Source organism: Phoxinus phoxinus, assembly GCF_949152265.1.
Source record: "Phoxinus phoxinus genome assembly, chromosome: 18".
In the NCBI taxonomy this organism is placed as follows: Eukaryota; Metazoa; Chordata; class Actinopteri; order Cypriniformes; family Leuciscidae; genus Phoxinus; species Phoxinus phoxinus.
In genome coordinates, this window is record NC_136893.1 from 30,639,806 (window position 1) to 30,658,179 (window position 18,374).

Below are 18,374 nucleotides of genomic sequence, written 5' to 3' on the forward strand. Positions count from 1 at the left end.
TAGACAAGGCGAATGAGTTGGTAGAACGCGGAATTGTTATTGATGGCAAATTTATTTCAGTTCTCCCACTTTCTTTACCAGCGAAAAAGGTTATTATATCTAATGTACCACCTTTTGTTAGTGATGGTTTTCTAACGCAAGCTTTGACGCGTTATGGAAAGTTGGTGTCCGCAATAAAAAAGATTCCGATCAGTAGCGAGTCGCCTTTATTGAAACACATTGTTTCTTTCAGGCGGTTTGTGTACATGATTATTCCAGAAGACGCCGATCTGGATCTGACTTTGAATTTTCGTATTGACGATTTTAGTTATGCTATTTACGTCACTACTGGAAAAGTCAAATGCTTTGGATGTGGTAAGGCAGGGCATTTAATTCGGAATTGTCCAAACAAAAATACTGAGGGAGAGAAAGGAAAAGACAACGTTACAGTTGAACAAGGTAGTGTAGAAAAAGATGGAAAGGAGCCTGAGGTGGAAGCTCAGGTAGCAGGCTTGGTTTTGGCAAATAATGTTGTGGATCGTACGTTAGAAATTGAGGCTGAACCAGTTTCTTCTCAGGTTGAGCAAGTGGATTTTAATCGTTTAAACGTTCTACCTACAATTAATGATTCGAGTGTCTTAGACGCGGTGGCTTCCTCTTCAGAAGGTAAAAAGGAAGGTGCAAATAATGAAGAGAATCAGTTTATGGCAGTTGAAGAAGCACAGTTAACATCAGAGCAAGAGCAAAATTTTTTCAAGACTCCCCAAAAAAGAAAGATGAAAAATAAGTTGCTAGAGGCTAAAGTAAGCAAGACCGTTGGACTACAAAATGAGGAAACGCAAGATACGGAAAGTGACAGTAACTCGTCTGCGTCTGAATGTAGTATGGTTTTTTCGCAAGGTGATCGCAGCTATGGTCTTGAAGACATAAAATTGTTCCTCAGGGCAACAAAAAATAAAAGGGGTGTAAGAATAAAATAATATTTTCCTGACTTGAAACTATTTGTTGATCGAGCAAAAAGTTGGATGGCTAGTGATTCCTTTACCAACAAAGAAGTGTATAGGTTGAAGAAAATTGTGAGGAACATAAGCAGCACCCTTGATAATGATGCCGTATAAGAATATGAAGAAAAATAATGTTCTCTTACGTAGAGTTCTCTCGTACTGCGTCGAAAGACGCTACAGGAAAGATTTCTTTTTCGAGATTGAAGCCTAAAAATGAATCCTTAATTTTGTAAAATATGTAAAACGCTTTTCTGTAGCATACAACCTTAGGCGGAGCAAATCGCGCGCCCATTGGCTGCTCCGCCAGAAAAGCACAGCCTATGCGAGGCCAGTGACGCTTGACCAATGAGGACGCTTCACGCCCTCTGCGTCACCTCCCGCCGAAACGGCCGTGGTCTAGGCCTATAAAATACGAGCATAGCTGTCTCCCACTCTGATTTTCTATTCTTCACGAAGCTACACGCATCGTAGGACTGGATTCGAGCCACCACAGCCGTCTGATACAAGCACCTCAGCAGGACGAGCCCTTACCTGAAGCCGCTGGTCTTCGCCGCCTTCAGCCGCCGTTCCCTGCTGCGCTTCTCCGGCGTGGAATATCCTTTCAATTCTTTGTGTATGTTTTGTGTGTGTGTTCGCCGGCGCGTCACACATTTTTTCACAAAAGAGCAACGAGTGTCTTTTTAAAGATGCCTCGTGATTCCTGCGGCTCCTGCCGAGCCGCGCTCATCGACGGGAACCACCACGTGTTGTGTGTTTCCTGCTTGGGCGAGGAACATGCAGCTATCGCTCTCATGTCACTGTGACATGATGCCCATCGCGACTCTGCGGACTCGCCTTGCATCATTCACGGAAGCTGCTCTACCACCCCCTGTAGCGTCGCGCCGTAAAAAGCACCGCGCTCAGCGGGTCCCGGAACCTCCCTCCACGAGGAGCTCGCCGCCGCCGCCGCTAGCTCCTCTCACCGCTTCGTTGGAATCGCTCACCGACGAATAACGGCCGCAGCCTGCCGCCTTGTCCGTCATGGACGACGACCAGCAAGCCGTATCTGAGGGGGATGACGACTGCTGTTCGCTTCTCGCTTCGGGAAGTGAGGGATGGGCGAGCTCCGTGGACCTCCCCTCCCCCGCTGTTCCGGAACGCCAAGGAGGGAAAATCAGCAACGAGGCAGAGCTGATGCGTCTGCTCTCACAGGCCGTGTCGAGCCTCGGCCTCGATTGGTCGACGCCCGAAGAGCCTGCTTTCAACCGGCTGGATGGCTGCTTCCTCTCTGGAGACCGCGCTTCGCCCCCCTCCAGACACGCCCCGTTTCTTCCTGAGCTTCATGAAGAGGTGGCGAAATCCTGGAAGGCGCCATTTTCAGCCAGGGTACGTACCTCTGCCTCGCCAGCATTCTCCGTTGTGGACGGTGCTCGAGACAGAGGCTACCATGCTCTCCCTCCGGTCGAGGAGGCCGTACCGACTCATCTTTGCCCACCCTCTGCTGGACGGCGGGCTAAGGGAGTCCTACCATCGAAAGCTTGCCGCACGTCATCAGCTTTGAACGGCCGCGGGACAAGCTATTCCGCCGCCGGACAAGCTGCATCGGCGCTGCACACCATGGCGGTGCTTCAGATCCACCAGGCCAACCTCCTCCGCCAGCTAGACGAGGAAGGCCCGGGCGCGATCAACGTGCCGGATTTACGTAGCGCCACAGACCTCGCTCTTCGTGCTACAAAGTCCGCCGCACACACCATCGGTAGGATTATGGCCTCAGCAACTGTTTCCGAGAGACACTTGTGGTTGACGCTCTCTGAAATGGCGGAGTCAGAGCGCTCTGCGTTCCTTGACGCTCCCGTTTCAGCGACTGGCCTCTTCGGATCATCCGTCAAAGACTTCGCGGACCGATTTGCTGAGGTACAGAAGACATCGCAGGCCATGAAACATTTCCTGCCGAAGCGCTCCAGTTCCGCAACAGGCCGCCCTAAACAGCCGTCTGTCCGAACTCAGCAGCACCCCGCGCCCACCGCGCCAGCCCAGCAGCAACAGGCCCGAGAGAGACCACGGTCTCGCTCCGCCGGACGCCGCCCGCCGCCGCGTGGTCCTCGGCCTAAGATCTCACTCAAGCCCGAGGCCTCGGCGCCATCCTAGTCAAGTCAGTCAAGTCAAGTCACCTTTATTTATATAGCGCTTTTTACAATACAGATTGTATCAAAGCAGCTTCACAGTGATAACATGAAAATAATACAAAAAACTATTTCATCATCGTCCACCTTTAAGGCAGATCTATAATATTGTTGAATATTAAATGTCCCCAACTAAGCAAGCCAGAAGGTAAGGCAACAGTGGCAAGGAACCAAAACTCCATCAGTTGACAGAAGGGAGAAAAAAACCTTGGGAGAACCCAGGCTCAGTGGGGGGCCAGTTTTCCTCTGGCCAACGAGCGAACAGTGTATGATTATGATTCAGGAGCATTACAGGTCAGAAGTTCAGAATGAATCAGAGTATTTGTCCAGTTCCTGTTTGTTGAAGTCGGAGTGGAGAGGAGGAGAGACTGGTTGACACTTCAGGTCAGCGGCGTCGTCGTGTCCTGGCGCTGGTCCTTCACCAGATCTGGATACGGCCTGGTTCCGGTGGACAGCGGTAAACCTCGGGATAGACAGAGAGACTAATATTAGTTAATATTACAGCACACGGTTGCTCTCGTATTTGCTCTCTCATTTCGCGACCAGGGCCCAGATTACATTCAACCCCTAGTCACGCGTGCAGATGCATGGGAAAGACTTCCCGGGGTCTCAGAATGGGTGCTAGAGACTATAAAAAGAGGCTATTCGCTACAGTTTTATCGACGCCCTCCCCGTTACACGGCGAGAGTCGAAACCACGGTAAAAGCAGAAGTAGCACATCTACTTCGAGCCGAAATAGCGAAGCTATTTAGCGAAGCGAAACAGCACGGCTGTCATCACAGCGCAGGCGAAACACCCTGCAAGTGGCAAAATCCTTCCGCAGCGGTCATATAGTGCCGCTCAGGAGATTTCAGAAAATGCTAGGCCTCATGGCCTCAGCCTCGGCGGTACTACAGTTGGGCCTGCTGCGCATGCGCCCACTGCAGTTCTGGCTGAAAGCGAGATGGGTTCACGGTCGTTGTCGCCTCAAGGTCAATCAGGAATGCATTTCAGCCCTGACAACATGGAGAGCGTCAGACTGGTACCTGTCAGGTGTGAGCCTGGGGACTTCTTCGAGCCTGAAGGTGGTGTCCACGGACGCGTCCACCTCAGGCTGGGGAGCGCTGCTCGAGGGCAGACCGTTCTTTGGCCAGTGGGCAGAACGAGTCAAACTACCGCACATAAACTGCCTGGAAATGATGGCGGTGGACTTTGCGCTGAGGCGCTTTCGTCCTCGGATAAAAGGGCACCACGTCCTGGTCCGTTCGGACAACATGTCGGTAGTAGCCTACATAAACCGCCAGGGTGGCGTGAGATCCCGAAACCTCTTCAGGCTGACGGAACGCATCCTGGTATGGGCCCGGCACAACCTGTGCTCGCTGAGAGCAATGCCTGTGCCAGGGCACCTGAATGTAGGCCCAGACAGACTCTCACGGAACAACGTTCTGACAGGAGAGTGGTCTCTACACACACAGACAGCCTGTTGTGGAAAACGTTCGGCAGAGCGGAAATAGACCTGTTCGCAAACCAGGAAAATGCTCACTGCCCGGAATTCTTTTCAAAGAGCGTGAACGCGCTGGCCAGTGTCTGGCCCCGCCGTCCGCTCTATGCTTTTCCTCCTGTCTCACTCCTGCCTCAGGTGCTGGAGCGAATCAGGGAAAGCGGATGCTCAGTGCTACTTGTTGCTCCATACTGGACGAATCAACCTTGGTTCCCAGTTTTGATGCGGCTGAAGAGTACTGCCCTCTCGCAGGCCAAGGGCTCGATTTTGCATCCTCGCCCGGATCTCTGGTCCCTACATGTGTGGGCCATAAACGGGTACCCACTAACCTCCCGAAAGGTAGTGTTAGACACGATCGAGCAGGCTAGGGCTCCGTCTACTAGACGGCTCTACGCTTCCAAATGGTCTGTGTTCTCTGGTTGGTGTTCAGACCAAGGTCTGTCACCCCTTCAGTGCGGGGAAACAGAGATTCTCTCCTTCCTGCAGGAGCTATTGGATAAGGGTAGAACCCCATCCACGCTCAAAGTCTATGTGGCAGCCATATCAGCGTTCGTTAATCCAACGCTTGGCCGTTCACTGGGCAGAAACGACCTGGTGGTCCGTTTCCTTAGAGGAGCCAGGAGGTTAAATCCTTCAAGGCCTCCTTCAGTCCCCGTTTGGGACCTTTCTACGGTGTTGAACGCTATGAAAGGGGCCCCTTTCGAGCCTATTCACTCAGTTGACATGAAGCACCTGTCTTTCAAGACCGTGTTTCTTTTGGCTCTTGCTTCAGTGAAGCGTGTGGGGGATTTGCAAGCACTCTCAGTCAGAGCGTCTTGTATGGAGTTCGGGCCTAACGACTCTGTAGTCGTGTTGAAACCGAAGCATGGGTACGTACCTAAGTCCCTCAACACACCGTTCAGGGCTCAGGTCATCTCCCTGTCGGCTCTGCCGGCCTCTGAGGATGGAAATAGCTCCTTTTGCCCGGTCAGGGCATTAAGAGCTTATGTGTCCCGCTCCGCTGTTTTTCGACAGACGGAGCAGCTCTTCGTTTTGTTCAGTGGACGCTCTAAGGGGCGAGCCGCGACGAAACAGAGTCTGTCTCGATGGGTAGTGGACGCCATTGCGCTGGCCTACGCATCTAGAGGTTTGGAATGCCCACTGGGCATCAGAGCACATTCTACGAGAGGCATGGCCTCTTCGTGGGCTTGGTATAGCGGGATCTCGCTGCAAGATATCTGTATGGCGGCAGGCTGGGCCTCCCCGTCTACATTTATAAGGTTCTATAACCTAGAGGTTCCTGCGTTGCAGGCTAAACTGCTCTCGGTCTAGAAGACTATGTATGGTGTTCCTGCCCCGCGCTGCGGCCCAGGTCACTCCAATGTTTTAAGCATCACTCACTGACAATGTGTCCCATGAGCATGCTATGACCCCTCATATATATCTATTATTTACATATATATGTTATTATACCCTTAGGGGCGCTATTATAAAGGGATGATGCTAATTCTAGCCGCTCTCCCTATACATTCTTGGTGTAGGCGCTTGTATGCCAGGGCGCGAGCACCCTCGGGTGTCTGTGTCGGTCCAAGAGCACGCACGGCGTGTTACAGGGGTTCCCGTAGCGTCTTTCGACGCAGTACGAGAGAACTCTACGTAAGAGAAAGTATTCGGTTACTAACGTAACCTCGGTTCTCTCTAGGAGAGGGAACGAGTACTGCGTCTCAGGCCGTGCGTGCCCACGCTGCGTCGCTTCAGTGACGAAAATCAGAGTGGGAGACAGCTATGCTCGTGTTTATAGGCCTAGACCACGCCCGTTTCGGCGGGAGGTGACGCAGAGGGCGCGAAGCGTCCTCATTGGTCAAGCGTCACTGGCCTCGAATAGGCTGTGCTTTTCTGGCGGAGCAGCCAATGGGCGCGCGATTTGCTCCGCCTAAGGTTGTATGCTACAGAAAAGCGTTTTACATATTTTACAAAATTAAGGATTAATTTTTAGGCTTCAATCTCGAAAAAGAAATCTTTCCTGTAGCGTCTTTCGACGCAGTACTCGTTCCCTCTCCTAGAGAGAACCGAGGTTACGTTAGTAACCGAGTACGTTTTTTTCTTTTTGTGTGGTAAATTGGGGTTGTTCTTTTTCTTTTTCTTCATTATGAGTGAAGTACATATTGCGTCTATGAATGTTAATGGGGCAAGGAATTCTAAAAAAAGAGCACAGATTTTTGAAGAAATGGTACAGAAAAACATAGACATAGCTTTTTTACAAGAAACTCATAGTAGTATAGATAATGTGGTTGACTGGATGAAGGAATTAGTGGAATATCTGTATTAAGTCATTATTCAAATGTGAGTGGTGGAGTTGCTGTTTAATTTAGTAAGAATTTTAAACCGATCTCGTATGATGTAGATGAAATTGTGAAAGGTAGAATGTTAAAAGTCAGAGCTGTTTATGAAAATGTTGTATTTGTTTTTATTTTACACTCCAACGTCACCTATAGAAAGGTTACCGTTTTTAGATACTCTTTGTTCAACGCTTAAAAATTGTTGTACTGAAGATTTTCTATTTGTGGGTGGTGATTTTAATTGCACTGAACTTAATATAGACCGGAATCATGTTGAACCTCATATGGCTTCGCGCAAACGTTTAATTAATTTGATTGAGAAATATGATTTATGTGACATTTGGAGGATTATGAATGATAATGAAAAGCAATACACATGGGCTCATGTGCGCGATAATCGTATATCATTAGCTAGGTTAGATAGATTTTATGTTTTTAAACATCATTTGAATGTGTTTAACAAATGTTTTATCACCTCTTTGTCTTTTACTGATCATAATATGGTCAGTTGTAAATTTATCTTAAAATCAGTGAAATCTAAAAGTGCATATTGGCATTTTAATACGATTCTTTTAAATGATAAATTATTTACTGAATCGTTTACATTTTTCTAGAAGGTTTTTAAAGAAGAGAAATCTTCTTTTAAATCTATACAACAATGGTGGGATTACGGCAAGGTGCAGATAAAACAATTCACACAGCAATATACTCAAAATGTCACAAAAGAATTGAATCGTTCTTTAGAAATGCTTGAAAAAGATTTGATGGATTTACAAAAGTTGTCTCAAACCTCAAGTGATAGTAATTTTATGGAAACCCTTTTAAGGAAAAAAACTGAACTTAAGGAGTTGTTAGAACATAAAGCACAAGGAGCATTAGTTCGTGCTCATTTTTTAAATATTGATCAAATGGATGCACCTTCCAAATATTTCTTTGGTCATGAGAAAAAAAATGGGCAAAAACGTTTAATTCATGCTCTGCATTCTGAGAATGGTACTTTGTTATCTGATCCCAGACAGATGCGTGAGGTAACAAGGCGGTTTTATCAGTCCCTGTACAAAAGTGAACTTGAGCCAGAAAAGGGGGGGAAATCCCCTTTTTTGGAGGATTTACCTAAAATCTCAGAAGAGTCCAATGAGGAACTGGAATGTGGCCTAACTCTGGGTGAGCTCTATAAGGCACTCCAAGATATGGAGTCTGGGAAAGCTCCGGGAGTAGATGGGCTTCCAGTGGATTTTCTGAAAGCTTTTTGGTCGGAGTTGGGAGGTGACCTGCTAGAGGTGTTCAATGACAGCTTGCTGAAGGGTGGGCTGCCGTTGAGCTGCCGTTGAGCTGCCGTTGAGCTGCCGAAGGGCAGTAGTTACTCTTCTTCCGAAAAAAGGAGATCTCACGGAGATTAAGAACTGGAGGCCGGTATCACTTCTGTGCAGTGATTATAAATTACTTTCTAAAACTTTAGCTAATAGATTGACTAAAGTAATAGGACAGGTGATCCATCTAGATCAATCTTATTGCATACCAAACAGGTCAATCTTTGACAATATTTCTTTAATTAGAAATATTATACAAGTTTCCAAATTATTTAATATCAAATGTGGTTTGTTGTCTTTAGACCAAGAGAAAGCTTTCGACCGGGTTGAGCATGCTTATTTATGGGACGTTTTAGAGGCTTTTGGTTTTAATGAGAAGTTTTTAAACATGATTAAAATTCTTTATAGTGACATTGAGAGTATTATTAAGTTTAATGGTGGCTTATGTGCTCCATTCGAGGTCAGTAGGGGTATTAGACAAGGTTGTTCTTTATCAGGAATGTTAAATTCTCTTGTTATTGAACCACTTCTACAAACAATCAGGAAGAATTTAGATGGTTTACGGGTACCACTTTGTAATGTAAATTTTTGCATATCAGCTTATGCCGATGACCTTATAATAGTGATTAATAAACAAAGCGACATAAATGTTTTATCTAGATTTTGGTGTTTATGTATTTATTTATTTTTCCCCTCGCTATGATTTTAAAAAGTATTAGTATAGGGAGAAAGGTTTTTTCGTGTGTGTGCGGTTTGTAGTCGCCTGGATGGCGACTGCTCACGCGCTGGGAATACCACCCCTGTGGAGGATTTACTCCTAGTTATCGGTCAGAAACTTGGTTTTGAAAACATCGTCTCGGTGTCACGGATGAATAAAGCGGTAGTCGTGTTTTTGAAAACTGAATTACTTGTGAATTAACTGACTGTAAACAGAATATGGGTGAAGGAAACTTTTGTTCCGGTAACCCCGCTATCGGCTCCAGCAACTAAAGTAATAGTTTCCAATGCCCCTCCTTTCATATCTAATGAAGCTATCGTGAAAGAGTTACTGAGATTTGGTAAGGTAGCAAGCCCTGTAAAAGCAGTCCCACTCGGATGTAAGGACGCCGCATTAAAGCACGTTTTGTCCTTTAGACGACATGTTTATATGTTTCTCAGCTCGCCGGAGAGGACCTTGGAAGCTTCTTTCTGTGTTACTCACGGAGAGAGTTCTTTCATGGTTTATGCGAGTATGAGGAGTATGAAGTGTTTTGAATGTGGTGATTTGGGCCATAAGCGTTTAATGTGTCCACATAGAGATGAACAGTGCCCTTCTACATCTTGTGGTGAAGGAAATGATGTAGTTAATCAAGTACCGGTAAAGAACACAGAAAAGGAGAGAACTGAGGAGCAGGATAAAGAAGCTACAGAGGGAGTAGACGAGCAACGAGGAGGTGAGTGAGTTAAATGAGAATGCTAGCTGCGTGGAGAAACCTGGATGTGTTTATTTACCTGATAAAGATGTGAGTGATGATGATGATACTGGACAGAAATGTGTTTCTGAGAAAAATATGGCTGATGAGACTGAAAGTTTATCACAGTACACTGATGATGGACGGAGATGATAAGAGGTTTGAAGAGTTTAAGGGGGTTGTAGAAGATTTATATCCCCTTGAGCAGATTAATTCCTTTCTGGGAAAAACAAAAGGAAAGGCAGGTGTTGAAATAAGAGATTATTTCCCTGATGCTGAAAAGTTTATTGCCTCAGTAATGTGTGCTATAAAGAAAGTAGCTATGATGAACTTTCACAACAAAAAATATTTCGTCTTAAAAAGTACTTAACTGTTGTTAGATCATGAAAAAGGATGGGAAAAGCAAGGGGGAAATCTAAATAATTATAATGGCTGAAAGTTTCTCTTTCCATCTGACCGGTTTTCTCTTTTTCTCTATCTTTCTTATTGAGATCTTAAGGGTTGGTTCTCTCAATATTAATGGGATGAGGGATGGGAGAAAGAATGAAGTTTTATCAGAAATCATTAATCTGAAAGACTTGAGTGTTACATTTTTGCAAGAAACTCATAGTAGTTGTAGTAATGAAGTTAACTGGGGTTTGTGGTGGAAAGGAGAGTATGTTCTCAGTCATGGGACCAATTTAAGTGCTGGTGTGGCTATTCTCTTTTCTCCTACTGTAAATGTTAAAGTGCTATCAAAAAATGAAGTAGAGCCAGGAAGGTTTTTAACCGTTAAAGTTGAAATGAGTAATTTTAAATTCTTGTTTGTAAATATGTATGCTCCTAATGTTGGAGCAGAAAGGAGTTTACTTTTCAAGAAGTTTGAACAAATAGTTAGTGAAGAAAATTAAGATGTGTATATTGTTGTGTGTGTGGGGGGGGGGGGGGACTGGAGTTGTACTCTTGATTTTACTCTTGACAGAAATGGAGAAGAATCTCATGTGTCGTCAGCTTCTTTAGCTGGTGTTATAGAAAATCTGAATCTCTTGGATGTATAGAGAGAACACAATCTTTCTGTAAAACAATATACATGCGTGAAGGTCTGTAATGATAGGATTTCTGCTGCTCGTTTGGATCGGTTGTATATATCTTTAGAGTTGTTAGTACCGAAAACACACTTTCTGATCATAAACTCATTAGGGTTGGGTTCACACTGTCTAAAAGTACACAGAAGAGCTGTTACTGGCACTTTAACACTAAACTTTTAAAAGATAAAGAGTTTTGTGAAACTTTTAAGCTTTTTTGGGAAGCATGGCAAACAGAAGAGAGTCTTTTTGAAAGTATAATACAGTGGTGGGAAGTTGGTAAAGTGCACATAAGAGATTTCTCTCAGAAATGTTCTGCTTATTCTTCTGTAGTTTTAAAAGATACTTTAAAGTGACTTGAAAAAGAGATTGTTGATATTGAAATGGAAATGATGTTTTATAAACAAAGTTCGGGAGGAGCACGTTCAAATAATTGATTCAATTATCACATCATTCCAACCAGCTGTCAACAATCAGTAATCAACATTTATATCCAATCAGCATGAGTGGAGACCTATATACATACTCATTTGACTCACCAACGTTCCTCGACAGTTTTTCAGCATCCCTCCACCACCCCGTCTCCTCACACTCGCCTGGTTACTTCCTAAACCAGCAATACGGGGGGAGTACTCTGGGTTCGGGCCGAATACCGAGCCCGGAGCCCTCTCCTCGGACAGCACGCCAAATACGCATACTATTTATTCTATCTGACTTATTTGTGAGTGTGAACTCGTGAAATGACTGTTAATGATGATGTCAATCTAAAGGAATGTTGGACTGAAAAGAAAAATCATTTAAGTTTAATTCTGGATGAACGGGTTAAAGAAGCTCTCATAAGAAGCTGTTATTTAAACCTGAAGGATATGGATGCTCCTACTACTTTCTTTTTTAATTTAGAGCGTAAAGTGGGTCAGCAGAAGTTGATGCTTTCATTGAAGGACAATAATGGACATGTTACCCTCCATTGAGTTGTTGAGTTTTACTCCAATTTGTACGCTGCTGAAATATCTGATGAGCATTGCAGAAGAGAGCTGCTAAATGACTTACCGGCGTTATCTGAAGATAATAAAGAGTTCTTAGAGACTGATATCTCCTTTGAGGAGATCTCTCTGGCTGTAAAGGGTCTCTCTTCAGGAAAGAGTCCTGGCTTGGACGGACTACCGGCCGAGTTTTATAAATCATTTTGGACAATAATAGTCCTTCAGAAATGCTTTAGTGAAGGTTTTCTTCCAACCAGCTGTCAACGTGCGGTTTTATCATTGCTCCCGAAAAAAAGGAGATTTAACACTTAAAGAATTGGAGACCTGTGGCCATTTTGTGTACAGAATATAAAATTTTGTCTAAGGTTCTTGCAAATAGATTAAATAATGTGTTGTATGAAGTGGTGCACAAGGATCAGTCGTATTGTGTTAAAAATAGATCAGTCATGGATAATCTTCATTTAATCAGGGATGTTGTTGATTATGCTTATAGTAAAGATGTTAATATGGGCCTGTTGTCTCTGGACCAGGAAAAGGCCTTTGACAGGGTTGATCATGGTTTTCAGTTTGACACCCTAAATGCTTTTGGTTTTGGGGAAAAAATTATTTCAAGAATTAAACTTTTATATGCTGAAGCGACATGTATGATTAAAATGGGTGGTGGATTGAGTATCCCTATTAATGTTAAAAGAGTTATCAGACAAGGTTGTCCAATTTCGGGCCAACTGTACAGCAATTGAACCTTTATTATGTAAAATGAGAAGAGAGTTAAAGGGCCTACAGGTCAACACCCTAAACTGTTCTGTTAAACTCTCTGCGTATGCTGATGATGCCACAGTTATTATCAGAGATCAAAGTGATATTCAGGTGCTTAAACAGGCATTAGAGCTTTATGGGAAAGCCTCATCAGCAGTAGTTAACTGGGGGAAGTGTGATGCTTTATGGTGTGGTAGTGTTTTTAAAGGTCCAAATCTTCCTGGTGGATTACAGTGGGGAAGTGCAGGGTTTAATTATTTAGGAGTGTTTTTGGGGACAGGAGAGTTTAAGAAGAAAAATTGGGAGGGCCTCTTGGAGAAAGTGTGTGCAAAGTTGTCTCGATGGAAATGGTTGCTACCCCAGTTGTCATATAGGGGGAGGGTCCTAATATGCAACAATTTGGTTGCTTCTTCACTTTGGCATAGAATGACAATACTTGAACCTCCTGAGGATCTAGTGCGAGGAATACAAAAGCAACTAGTGGATTTTTTCTGGTCGGGACAGCACTGGCTGAAGGCGGCGGTACTGTATCTGCCCAGGCAAGAAGGAGGCCAGGGGCTGGTGGACATCAGAGCGAGACTCAGGACTTTCAGAATGCAGACGGCACAAAGACTGCTCTATGGAGTGGATGTGAGCTGGGCTGAAGTAGCCTGTGCCCTCCTAAGAAGAGCTGGAAACATGGGGCTGGACCGCCATTTGTTCTTGATGGACATTGACAAACTGAATTTAAGTGTCTTTTACAGATAAATTTTAAAGTCATGGACACTTTTTATGTTTTCACAGAGTGCAGATAGCACAGAAAATGATGGCTGAAGGAGGAACCACTTTTTTTCAAAAAAAAATTTGGAATCAGACACTTTCAGAAAAGCCATGTGGGCTACAAATATGACAAAGATTGGACGCTTAAAAGATAAAAAAAGTTGGATAAGCCGTGAAAATTTTGCTTCAAAACTTGGAATAAAATCAGTCAGGATGGCACAAAATATGTTGACTCAGATTTTAGAGTCTCTGCCTCAGGACTATCGACAGGCAATGGAGACTTCTGATGAAGCGGATGATAACTGTGACTTTCCAGAATTGTATTTCTCAGCAAAGACTGGTACATGGCAAGAAGAGGAGGGTGGCTTATTGTCTTTTAAGACCCCTTATTTGGCCGCCTTTGGCGATGCTGATAAGAAAGACATTTACACTATGTGTGTGAAAGTGTGGCATCTTAACACACTGCAGAGTGTCAGCGAGTCCAAATGGCTGGAGGTTCTGGGGCCAGGTGAATCCCCGAAAGGACGCTGGAGGTCCCTGTATAAACTACCCATTGAGAAACGGTCTGGAGACCTTCAGTGGAGAATAGTGCACAGGATTATAGCCACGAACAGATACAGAGCACACATTGATCCAGAGGTAGGGGTAGGGTGTCCATTTTGTAGTGAGGAGGAGACTGTTTTTCATTTGTTTTTAAAGTGTGAAAGGCTTCAATCCTTATTTTGTATCTTAGAAGAGTGGGTTCAAAATTTAGGGGGAGTTTTTACTCCAGTACTTTTTATCTATGGATCAAAGTATATTAAAAGTAGGAGGGAAGAACATGTTTCGTTAAACTTTCTTTTTGGTCAGGCAAAATTGGCGATATGGTTATCAAGAAAACATCGCTTGATCGATGCTGGGTCAACAGATGTTGTGTCTGTTTTAAAAGGGTCATTAAAATCTCGTATTAAAATTGAGTTTACATATTACAAATTGGTCAATGATATGGAGATGTTTAAAGGTAAATGGGCTGTAAATCATTGTATTTGTGATGTTGATGTTGATGAGTGTTTACGGTTTAATATTTTAAAAAAAAACATAATGTATGTATAAATGTACTGTAAGTAGGCACAAATGTTTTCTGTTTGATGGGATGGTTTGTTAGTTTTTATGATTGTTTAATAAGGCTTATATTATATATCAGCCTTATCTGCCTCTGTTCACAGTCCTTTACATACACATTTTTGAGTGTCATTTGCACAGACTGCCAAACCAATAAATACAAACAGTATTTAGTTTTCCTCCCCTTTGAAAAGGAAATGAATGCACTAGGCCAGGGGTTCCCAAACTTTTCCATGACGAGGCCCCCCAAATACCACGAGGTTCTGGCCAAGGCCCCCCTTTTGCAGGATGTGTTATTGAACCCATCGACAATACTATGGAAAATGTAGAAATAAATAAATAAAACATCTGTGAACATCAGATTATGTGATGGTGTTTGATACCAGCCAATCATAAAGATTATAGAGATGCACTGATTACAATTTTCTAGGCCATTCTGATTTCTCATTGAGTTTGACCAGCCAATACCGATTTTAGCCGATACCGATTTTATTTTTTCAAACCACTTTACAGCACACACAAATATTAATTTTCTATTTATTTATTAAAAAGTGAATAATTAAGACAAGTTTAAATGGGTACATTTTCTATAAATATTTTTGAGTCTTCATTTTCTTTTCTTACACATAGCTACTCCAGTTCTTGTTAAAACAGACATACAAATTATGTGCATTTTTGGCTCTTTTTGTGAAATCATATTTATTTTGTGCATCAAAAGGGTGCTTTCACTTTAATTGAGCGTGAGCTGCGCAGCAAAAATAGACTCGGCGCCGAAACTCTGCTTCACTGCTGCTCACGCGACGCTCCTGCTCGCGGTGTGAATTAACCCACTCATCGATTAACATGCACGCCAAGCGGCTGCTCACGCGACGCAACGCTTGTGCTTGCGATCTGAAACGGACGTAATTCACCTTTGGATAAGCCCCGCCCCCTTAGTTACTGTTGCTACGTCCGTCAACTTCATCTGGGCTCTGGTTTGGTATCAACATGGCTTATGCTGTGACGGCTCTTCCTGCTGAACTTTTATCAAACTTTTATAAAGCAGCGAATAAAGTGTCCGATAGAAGTAGGCAAAAGGGGCTCAGTGTGCGTTCGAAGGCTATTCAAGACATACTGGCGAAACGCAAGCAACAACAAGATACAAATAGAGGTAAAAGGATAACGGTCACAGTCAAAAACATGACCCACCGCATATCCTAATGGAGACGGAGACTGGGACTCACAATATCAGGAGCAACACTGTTCATGCAGAGCTGGTCTCTATTCACTTCTATAATCGTTATTACAAAGCAAACGGACTACGCCAGTATAAAGATGTATTTATTAGCAGCGTGTGCTAGCGTATCAACAATTAGGGTAGAGAACCGAAATCATAACATAAAACTGTCTAACTAGTATAACTTCACAGTAAGGTTAAAAGCTAAATGTATCTTAGAGCAAAAGTGAGTTGTTGATCTTGAGGGGTTTCGCTGACTGAGGACGTCCACACAGTTTAATCCAAAGACGACACTTGTCAGGATTTGACTTCGGTTTTGGGAAGGGAAAAACGGACACCCCCCTCCAACCTCTCTGGGAAACGCGTATCTGTGTTACAAACGCCCCAGGCACAACGGTTAACCATATTTCTGATAAAACTACGACGGTAATAGCCTGCCGAGACCAAACATATGAGACGCCGGTGTTAAAGTCAATGGAGCGCTGTGAAGAAGTGTTGGACCGCTGTGGAGCTCGTTCTTGGCGGCGCTGTGATTGGTCTATCTACATTCTAGGGTGTGGCTTAGCCAAAGGCGAATTCACGAGGTTTCCTACATGTGCGTTGCGTGTGCACGTGTGTGATGTTGATGTTGCGCGATGTAATCATGCGGCGCCCCAGTGCATTTGACCGGCATTAAATCGGCATATGTCAGACTGATCATGGCCGATCACGTGAACATCGTCAGATTCCGGTCACCAATCAATCGGTGCATCTCTAAAAGATTAGCATTAAAAGTATAATGTTCAGATAGGCTATGCGACAAATTATTATAATGTTATTTCATAACAATACTCTTAATAATATAAATATTTTTACTTTTTTACCCCCACTTTGAAAACCCCTGCACTAGGCTACCTATACCGGTGGCTTTCACAGCAGCACACTCCCCTTCAAAGCCCAATGGAGAACATCTCTGAGTACAGTTGTGTTAGTAAGATGGCCATCAAACCACTGGCCCATTGGTCACTGTCGGAGCTTATGTCCTATCATATGTTCTGTGTTCTTCACCACTTGGATGAAGTATAGGCCTGCTGGGATTCTTACATATAGCATGAAGTGAATCTAGTTGATGCTTTGCTAGTTTAACACTTTACTAATGTTTCATTAATACTGTATGTCTGCCAATATAAACATAAATATAATTCTGTGGGTGTTTGTTTAATAAAGCGCCTATGAACTGAAGATGTTAATTCTGTATGTAGTAGGAGATATAATATTCTATAATAAGTAGGTGTAAAAATGAACTGATGCATTGTGACTTTGTCATTATTTTCCTTTTTCTTTTCTTTTTTCCTTATTCCTATTTTATAGTGTGTTTTATTTGCTATAAAATACTGTTATTTTGTGGAGTGTAAATCAGAGAGTTGAGCCCGTACCCGAGGGTCGTCCACTGTCGACGGGGCTCCGCTCTCCTGCACACGGCCGACCGCCGGCTGCTGGGACCCTCCGGCACCTCCACTGGGAGACACGCATGCCTTCTGCACACACACACACACACACACACACACACACACACACACACACACGATTCATGCAGCGTGTCCAAGCTGATGTTGCTCCTCAATCAGAAGTGGACGAGGACCGGACAGCTTCTGTCACCAAATGTGACGCATGCAAATGAAAATATGGACTACTCTCACTCAGAGTGATGTGCACTATAATGGACTTTATGTACAATAGTAGCAAACTTACCTGACGATTCTTGTACTGCCATATTCTGCTCTGAAACACACACAAAGTATTTTTTCAGAAAATAAAAAACTGTAGTCAACATTCGAAGTGGATCAAAACCTTTCATCAAAGTTATACATACATTGAGCAATACCCAATCTTAGGACAACTTCGATGAACTTCAAACGTTGACTACCGTATATCTAAGCAGAGTACAACCATATGTAAGCGTTAAAGTCACCATGACATCAAAACTGACAATCCTTTGGAAGAATGACCAAATCTGGATAAATTGAGAATCGTGATTTTTTTTGTTTCAAACACGATTCTGGACAGACAACTAAACAAAAATAACCTGTAATAAAATGCTGCGGTCTATTTAAAATGTTTAATTAATCTGAATAATTCTTCTTTTTTAAATCAGTTTGAATGATGATTCAATGACTCCCTCATAGGGCTGTAAACGATTAATCGCGATTAATCGAATCCAAAATAAAGTTTGTGCTTACATAATATACGTGTGTGTATTGTGTATAATTATTTTGTATAAATACACACACATGCATGTATATATTTGAGAAATATTTGCATTTATATACTGCATCTATATTTTTATATGATTTATATTATATATATAAATAGAACTATTTTATATATAAATAACAGTTTTCTTAAATATATACATGCATGTGTGTGTATTTATATATACAAAATAATTATACACAATACACACACATATATTAGGTAAACACAAACTTTTATTTTGGATTCGATTCATTGTGATTAATCGTTTACAGCCCTACTCACTCATAAAGACTTCACTCGTTTCATTTCTGGAGGAATCAGAGTTTTTGAATGAATCTCTTAAATGATGAATTCAATGACAAATCCAGTTTTTAACAGTCTCTTGTAATTGATACAATCTTTATTTGAAGCATTTTGATCGCTTCTGTAGACAGTGTTTATTTCCAAACTATAAAGTTTATCACAGTACTTCTGTGATAGAAATAATGATACTGTGTGTTTGTGAAGCCGTTTCATTCCTAAACACGACAGCTGCTCTCTCTGGATCAGCGCCAAC

At 43.2% G+C, this 18,374-nt stretch overlaps 1 protein-coding gene across 2 annotated transcripts in view; it reads right to left on the reverse strand.

Moving 5' to 3' along the window:
- LOC306986209 (uncharacterized protein) overlaps positions 1-18,374 on the reverse strand; it is a 72,931-nt gene that overhangs the window by 43,210 nt on the left and 11,347 nt on the right. For both annotated transcript variants that reach the window (XM_079589205.1, XM_079589206.1), the window contains exons 2-3: positions 17,315-17,344; positions 16,999-17,100 (exon numbers count right to left, since the gene is read on the reverse strand). In XM_079589205.1, coding sequence (XP_079445331.1) covers positions 16,999-17,100; positions 17,315-17,344 — 132 coding nt within the window. The remainder of the gene's footprint in view (positions 1-16,998; positions 17,101-17,314; positions 17,345-18,374) is intronic.